At 34.9% G+C, this 8,577-nt stretch overlaps 1 protein-coding gene across 3 annotated transcripts; it reads left to right on the top strand.

Moving 5' to 3' along the window:
• Window positions 1-1,115: 1,115 nt before the first annotated feature.
• On the top strand, window positions 1,116-8,375 carry LOC132115940 (adenosine 3'-phospho 5'-phosphosulfate transporter 2-like). Of its 3 annotated transcripts, none has more exons than XM_059524378.1 (10): window positions 1,116-1,248; window positions 2,248-2,472; window positions 2,596-2,717; window positions 2,979-3,133; window positions 5,074-5,181; window positions 5,324-5,421; window positions 5,511-5,603; window positions 7,188-7,299; window positions 7,424-7,493; window positions 7,696-8,375. In XM_059524378.1, the coding sequence occupies exons 2-10, from the start codon at window positions 2,260-2,262 to the stop codon at window positions 7,844-7,846; spliced, it is 1,122 nt and encodes a 373-aa protein (XP_059380361.1). In that variant the 5' UTR covers window positions 1,116-1,248; window positions 2,248-2,259; the 3' UTR covers window positions 7,847-8,375. The 3 variants fall into 3 exon arrangements, with proteins under 3 accessions (XP_059380361.1, XP_059380362.1, XP_059380360.1); XM_059524377.1 differs by having other exon boundaries at window positions 1,118-1,621; XM_059524379.1 differs by lacking the exon at window positions 5,074-5,181 and having other exon boundaries at window positions 1,117-1,621.
• Window positions 8,376-8,577: the final 202 nt, after the last annotated feature.

The following is an 8,577-nucleotide window of genomic DNA, read 5'->3' as shown; positions in this document are numbered from 1 at the left end:
AGCAGAACGCACGTTGTGTAGCTCTCTCTATATATATAATCAATGAAACCAACACATGAAATAAAGCAGGTATGAAATTATCAATTGTTCATCTGCTTTATTGACAAAACTGATCTTTATTTCAGAGATCGGTGAGAATCGTTCAGAAAATTAATGCTTCAAATGTTTTCTACCTGAGTGGATTTTCTTGTTTTACGTCCTGATTTGCATGCTTATATACTATGCATTAAAAGTATGTGCTTCTTTGGTGATGGGAAAGTAGGCTACATCCCTCTGGGTGTGGGGAAAGATAGTGCACCAGCGCTTTGATATACTACCAGGTCATAAAATTGCATCTAGATAACAGAACTCGTTGTAACATGCTGTTTGTGGTTGAATGTTAGCTTTAGCATCTAGCGAATGTCCATCCAGTTACCTTGAATTTCATTACTTAATGTTAATGTACAATTTTTAAAAAAAGGGAAGAAAATTTACATTCAGTGTGAAATTTGGAATGCATAAAATCTTGCACTCATAAGGTGTGCTAAATTTTTCTGGGTTATAAGCACAGCTGGTACAGACAGCACCACCCTTAGGAAAATTAACCATGGTTTTACTACAAAAAATACATAAATAAAAAAACACTTGGTTTATTATATTTCAATCATGGTAACCACAAATTAATCATGGTTTCGCAACACTAACCATACAATAGTTGAACCATGGTAAAGTAAAACTGTGGTTATACAAGTGGTGATCAATATACCAAAATAATAATAATAATAATAATAATAATAATAATAATAATAATAATAAATAAAAAAACATGGTTTCCATAGTTTAACTATAATAAAACCATGGTTAATGTGTGGTTGTGTGTTTATGACTTGACTCCTAATTAAAAATGCATTGTAGTTTTATTATTATTATATTTTGCTTATCTACAGTAACAATTCAGCCAGAAAACAGCCCTCTCCAAAGAAAGAAAGAAAGAAAGAAAGAAAGAAAGAAAGAAAGAAAGAAAGAAAGAAAGAAAGAAAGAAAAAGTTCATATTTATTGCTATATAAATAATTTTTCATTCTTTATGAAAGAATAACCTCAAATCTGTCAGTGCTGGATGTTCAGAATGACACGTGTGTGTTCAGTGACGTGTCTTGAGGTCAGAGTTCACCGGAAGCTGTTGGCTGGTGCCGGGAGACAGAAAAACACAAAAACCTTTAGAATCATCGTATAGTTTGCACGTTGACATACGTCTTTATGGATGAAGGGTTTGTTTTGTGTTCCGTTCGATTGTATCGATGTGAGGATGTCTGTATCACCTTGAGACGAACGCTTAAAACTGCTTTTAAACCCGGAAGTGGAGCAGAGCAGCATGTTTTAGCTTAGCCGCAAACAGTTTTTATCTCTTCTACATTCCATATGAGAGAGCGATTTTGTTTTTAAACACTGATCTCACGCTCATTCTGCACGTTAAAGCCACAAATCGAGCCTGTCATGCGTGCCAGTGCTGAGACGCGTCGTTTATCGGGCTGTGAGATCAGTGCGATACACTCGTTCAGATGTCAGATACTCATCACTCTCACTCATCAATGTGATTCTCATTAAACTGTTAATTACTCTGATCTTCTCTGGGTCATTCGGGTAAGATTGTTCTTTTTTTTTAATAATTCAGTGTACTGTGAATTCTGGATATGTTTTAGCTCAATGGTATATTAATTTTATAATATGTGTATATACACATCACTCAATAACAGGTGTATATTAAATGTGATAAAATAGTTGTGTCATGCTACCACTACTTCATATAAGGGTATTTGTCCCTTATCTAAATGCTTATGTTGTGTTTAGGTGAACAACAACAAAAAAATTAAAAGCTTTGCTCTGCATTGTTTATATGCGCAAAAAAACTTTGCATTTAAAAAAAAATGTTGATGCAAACTAAGTCATGATGTACTAAATACTGTTTACTGGTCTAAGCTTCCACTTCATTTTTTAGTACAAACATTTATTAGCACTATTCATTTATAGCACAGCTTTAAAGCAATACTTAACGCAAAAATGAAATTTACTCACCCTCAGGCCATCCAAGATGTAAATCAATGGGTGCCGTTGGAATGAGTATGAGAAACAAATAAAATACATAAATGTACAAGTTAATGGCTACCATCATCTATTTGGTTACCCACATTCTATAAAATACTTTAATAGTAGACAGCGAATTTAAAATCTGTAATTTCAGATTGTGGATGAATTGTTTTGAATTTCAGGAGCCTGCAGACATGAGTGGTAAATTTGGGCTTGGGAATTACAGCTCGAGGAAGCACATCTCCATATCCATGCCCTCATCCACAGAGGTCATGTCACCTCATATCAAATCTGTGGAGGAGCTCAGAGTGCTGGGCATCAACCTGAACAGCTTCAACACACCGACACAGTTCTTCATCTGTGTGGCCGGCGTCTTCCTCTTTTACCTCATCTACGGCTACCTGCAGGTGAAATTCTGTCCCATCGATCTATTTGTGATTGTTGACTTACTTTATATTTGTGTCTGCAGTGATGCTAAACTCGTGTTTTCCTTCGTGGAATTGCTAACTTGTGAGTCTCTTTGTTTTCAGGAGCTGATATTCTCATTGGAGGGATTTAAGCCATTTGGCTGGTATCTGACTTTAGTGCAGTTTGGATTGTACTCCTTGTTTGGTTTAGTGGAGTTGCAGCTTACTCAGGATAAAAGGAGGAGGTAATTTTTGGGGCTGTCGATAAATTAAAAAATAACCTTGTTATAATAGAAAACTAGCTTTGGGTTTTGCAACCAGCTGCAGTATTACTGATACCTCTACTAAATATATATTATATAACATTTTTGGGGGGATAAAATGTTATTTATTAGCAATTGCAGAACTTTAAAGTTATACCAACTTTCAATCACGTTTTATCATAAAACTAGTATTCACATAATTAAGAAAAAATAAACTTAATAGAATGCTTCTTCTTTTTTCAGGATACCATGCAAAACCTACATGATCATCGCTTTTTTAACAGTTGGGACCATGGGCCTATCCAACACTTCTTTAGGATACTTGAACTACCCGACACAAGTCATATTTAAGTGCTGCAAACTCATTCCTGTCATGATCGGAGGAGTTTTTATTCAAGGTACATCAGATCATATACTAGATTGTTATGCTGCGTTCAAGTCCTCCTGGGAAGTTCGTACACATGAGGTGGGAGGTCGTGCTTACGACGGCATGTGCGTTCAAGTCACTTTCGTCGGAGCAAGATGGAGGAGTACTTTCTCTTAATTAATAACACAAAAATACAGCAAAGAAAGAAATGTGCATTAGGTATACTTCATTTTTTAATGTTTTAAATTAAATTATGAAGCCACTGCCAACTTTGTTTTGATCATATTATGCGTCGTCGATTAACTTACTGCGCTGTAAATAGAAAAGCCTGACAATATCACAGCTAAATACCTTTTAGTATTGTATATTCCGCCCCCCACTCGTACAGATCAGGGCTTAAAGAAAATCCCGAGCTCCCCACTGGTATTTACGATATTGTGGTGGCGTTCATGTGCATTCAACTCGTAAATACGATCTATACGAGATGACTTGAACACACCATTAGTCTTTCGATGTCTTCACATTCAGTGCAAACTGAAAATGTGACTAACTATATTTATATTGTAAAAAATAAAAAAAGTATATCAAACAAATGTTGTTCATTTAAACATTTTAAAACAAAAAACAACAGTTGTAAACATTAATAACAAGAAGAAATGTTTCTTGAGCACCAAATCAGTTTATCAGAACAATTTTTTGGAGGATCATGTGACACTAAAGCATGGAGTAATGCTTGCTGAAGATTCAGCTTTGCCATCACAAAAAAAAAGTGTAATATACTTAAATATAGTATAAAATATACTAAAATTAAACCAATATAGAAACTGTAATGATATTTCACAATATAACTGTTTTTACTATAGGAATTACTGTACTCCATAAAAAAGCAAATATAATTTATTATAATCAGTGCATCGGTGTACACCAGACGTGTTTCTTCCATGGAACACAAACTGATAATTTTTAACAGCTCATTGAAAATGTAGTGATCAAGCTCCAAAAGGGACAAAAAAGAAGTATGATTAAAGGAGTTTGTATGAGTTTTGGACTATTATTACAAGTCACCTGCGACTATATGATGCCAGTAGTTAGCATATGATTATTCAGAAATATTAAGTAGGAGATTTTAAATCTTCAACAGAGAAGTTATTATGAGTGAATAATGACTAAAATTTCAGACTAAACTTGAAATATAGGGTAACACTTTATTTTGATGGTCCCCTTTAAAAGTTCTGTTGACTCAACACAATAAGGTTTACTAATTTGTGAGTAAAATAAAGGTTTTACATTTTCTGTGAACAAGTTCCTTGTTCTTATGCTATTCCTTTCATTGGCCAGTGTTGTTTTGGAGTTCTTCACTTTTCTTATGCAACAACTGGATTGGAGTTTTGATATCCTGAACAAGAAAGAATGAAACCCTCTCTTTTTATGGGGATATTTAGATTTTTTTCTGTCTCTCTGGCATCATGGACCTTGCGTCCCCCGAGGCTGGTGCGTAAGATCAGCGGGACGTTGGTTGAGGATGCGCTCAAGATGCCAACCCATCAAAGCTGGATGGAATCAAAGTGATGCACAGCAACCTGCTGCATCACCTCCAACCCCACGGCTACTACCTGTTTGAGAAAACTCTTCGGCCTTTCTTATGTCGTCTTTTTTCTCAGTCTTTGCATTTTCACGTCCAACCTCAAACTCATGCTTGCTTGTGATGAGTTGAAGAGTCCAGCAGAAAAAGACAAAACTCCATCTCTCTCTTCAACATCACTTCCCCATTGAACTTGTTCAAAGATCTTTGTAAAGCCAACCTGCAGCCAGTGTCAAACCTGCAGCCAGAACTCAAAGGACCCAGACAATAAGGCCCTCAGCTTAGCAGAAGATCAGATGCATGTTTATGCGGCTTTTGTGATGTGTGTGAGTTGATCCATGTCAGAGTTTCTTGGTTTGATAGAGCTTGTTGATGTTGTGTGTTTTTAGGGAAACGCTACAATGTTGCAGACGTGTCTGCTGCTCTCTGCATGAGTCTGGGTCTGATCTGGTTTACACTGGCAGACAGCAAGATTGCCCCAAACTTCAATGTAACGGGTACAGGACTGCTTCTTCTTCAGTCTGTTGACTATGAGAAACAAACTTTGCTCAAATCTATTCAGCTGTCTTAAGAATAATCTACTGTCTGCATTTTTAATTGAATGAAACTTTTAGAATGTTATTCTTGTTTTGTTTCTAGGGGTAATTTTTATATCTCTGGCCCTCTGTGCGGATGCAGCTATTGGAAATGTGCAGGAAAAAGCCATGAAACTTCATAATGGGACCAATTCAGAGATGGTACAAGTTATTTAGAATTAAGCCCATCATAATATGGTTTGTCTCTCTTGTGTGCAGGAATATTATTCATCGTTGTCCATGTGTTGCAGGTTTTATATTCCTATTCTATTGGTTTTGTGTATATTTTGCTGGGGCTGCTGTCTTTTGGGGGGCTTGGACCTGCTGTTTCCTTCTGCTCTCAGGTGGGTTTTAACACACACATATTTTACAGTAAAATACACATTCATTTTGAATAATAATTAAAAATAAAATGTCCACATATCGTAGTAATTAGATTTTTGCACCAAAAACATGGCAGTTTTTCCACCCTTCTTCTGACTCTTAGAATTTACCTGGGTGTATATGGGTGATGTACCCTTAAGGCTATTGTATGTAAATAAAATCTTTTGTGATTGGTTTGCTATGTATAGTTAATGCTATTAGAATCAGACATTAAGGATATTTGCACCTGGAATTGATTTTCAGGGGTATTTTTGACCTTCTAAATGACAATGTTTTAAATGCATCTTTGTTGTCTTTTGTGTCATATACCTGCATTTAACCAATTACTTTAATACAAAAACTACCAATTTTATTTTATTATCAATACAATTTTATTAACATCAACAAAAGTCATCTTTACACTGGAGCAGAAGCTGACATGGTATGTTTATTTACAACTAAATGTAATATCCAATCTACACTTCTACTACATTCTTTTACAAATTTCACTTCCGTCACGAAAGTCATAATCAATTTACATTATCCAGAGGCATATTTTTTCCCCACCTGTTTTGAATTTGTTGAGCATTTTTGTTAATTTTCAACAAAGCAAACAGGACAAATACAATATATTAAATAAAAAATTAAATTTAAATTAAATTACATTTATGCATTTAGCAGACGCTTTTATCCAAAGCGACTTACAGTGCATTCAGGCTATAAATTTTTACCTATCAATATATCAAATCGTTATCGTGAAATTTTAGTCATATAGTCCACCACTAAAATGTAATAGAAAATGCCTATTTATTATTTATTTTTATGTTCGATTTTATTATATATATATATATATATATATATATATATATATATATATATATATATACACAGTGCAGTAGTATCTTTAAAATAGTAGTGTATTTCTAATTTCTACTTTTTTTTTATAAACACAATAAAAAATCACAATACATAAAAAGATTGTTTTATCATTATAAATCATAAATATCACAATGAAATGATTTATTGGTTTTATTGAATGCTTGATTTTTACTGTTCTGTGGCGTTATTACAATATAATGCTCATATTTATTATTATCATTATATAATGTTTGATTTTTACTGTACTGTGGTATTATTACAATAGCAGTACACTTCATGTTTATTTATTAATCACTGTAAATATCAAAACAATTACCATTTTACAGTTATTTTGAATCTCCCATAAACAGCAGAAATAAGGCCTATGAGGAATTTGGTTCAATTTTTTTATTTTTTATTTTTATGTGTTATATGATATATATATAAATGTGAATGTAAATTTTAAAACTCATGGTTGTAATTGCTTTTCTAATTTTCTAATTGGTGCATCCCTTGCAGCAACAATATTTTCATATTTATTGGTTCATATTAACTGACCCAAATGAAACTAACCACAAAACTGGCATACAAATCTAAACAATGTTTACACAAGCACAAGACTCATTAATTTCAAAGGATCAGGAACTAGAAGTTTTACATGACATGAGCCTGCAAATCACTGTATTTTTAATGTTTTACTCACTCAGCATCCAGTGACGACATACGGTTACGCATTCTTATTTTCACTGACGGGATATTTTGGCATTTCATTTGTCCTGGCTCTGATAAAGCTGTTTGGAGCACTGGTTGCTGTCACAGGTAAGATGAGCCCTCTCTTTTGAAAGTATTTTTGGGATGGTCATTCAAATTTAGTGAATAAAAGAAAGTGAATTAATGGCCTAACTTAACCTTTTTATTTATTTATTTATTTTTATCTCGCCAGTGACTACGGGAAGGAAAGCCATGACTATTGTGTTGTCATTTCTGTTCTTTTCAAAACCTTTCACTTTCCAGTAAGTGAATCAGAATATCTGCTTTCATAACTTATTGTGGTGTGTTTCCAAATGAAACAATGCTGAGCAAATAATGTAAGATGAGATTTTATTTTATCCATCAGGTTTTGATTGGGTCAGTTTTTTAATGTCACGTTGAGTGTTGGTAATATTAATGTCATATTTCTGTTTTGTTGAGAATGACACACTTGTTCTTTCACAGGTACGTCTGGGGTGGTCTTCTAGTGGTGTTTGGCATCTTCCTTAATGTATACAGTAAAAATAGAGACCAAATGAAACTTCCCTCCTTAGCAGAGCTCAGAAAACTAGTGCTTAGCAGGAGGAAGGTGCGCCTGCTGTCTCAGGACGTGTAGGAGGAAAAACTTGAAAATTTAATTCATGTGCTTCTCCTACATTCTACATCAGCTGATGCACAGGTGTCCTTTGGAGTCTGAGATGGGTCAGATGACCTCACAGAGTCGAATCGGCGCACATGGAGCATGGGGATCTGTTTGAATCAAAGGGACCATAAACTAGAGCCAAAAAAGCAAAGATTTGCACTGGACAAAGGTGGAGCCTCAAGGTGGAAACGGTTTCAGTAGAACATTACTTTTTTTTAACAAATCATGTCCATATGAATGTTGCCCTGATGGGAGCCAGTGACATTTTAAGTGAATAAATGTCACCTGTATGTGCCGTAAAAAACAGCAGCAGTTGACAAACAAGTCAGGACTCTGTTTTTTGAGTTAACTGCAACTGCACAGGTGAAAAGAACTCAATGATTCTGTCTGTTTAAAGGGCTGACATTCAGAAAAGGATCAACTCATCAGCTGCCATATTCGCTAACTGTTTGTTTGGTGAAAGGGTGGCTGTTTTTACATTAAAAACAAACTAGGAAGTTGATTCAGACAGTCTGGAGTGTTTTCATGAATAATGGCGTCTCTTATCCATTGGCTCCAGCATGGAGAGTTGAAAGGCTGCCAAGCACTTCCTCAGATGTTTGGCCCTGCGATCGCCCAGGGCCTGTTTGATTAGTAATCCTGGAATAAGATAGCACCAGAAAGAAAACAAACACTGTGCACAGGGCTTGGCTTTAGACCTAATT

This window comes from Carassius carassius, chromosome 35 (genome assembly GCF_963082965.1).
Source record: "Carassius carassius chromosome 35, fCarCar2.1, whole genome shotgun sequence".
Classification (NCBI taxonomy): domain Eukaryota; kingdom Metazoa; phylum Chordata; class Actinopteri; order Cypriniformes; family Cyprinidae; genus Carassius; species Carassius carassius.
This window is presented reverse-complemented; position numbering and strand designations above follow the sequence as displayed.

Excerpts from the sequence above, each read along its gene's own strand:
- LOC132115940 (XM_059524378.1), top strand. The coding sequence starts at position 2,260 with ATGAGTGGTAAATTTGGGCTTGGGAATTACAGCTCGAGGAAGCACATC. Across the intron at positions 2,718-2,978 it reads ACTCAGGATAAAAGGAGGAG|GATACCATGCAAAACCTACA; the intron begins GTAATTTTTGGG and ends TTCTTTTTTCAG. Across the intron at positions 7,494-7,695 it reads TCAAAACCTTTCACTTTCCA|GTACGTCTGGGGTGGTCTTC; the intron begins GTAAGTGAATCA and ends GTTCTTTCACAG.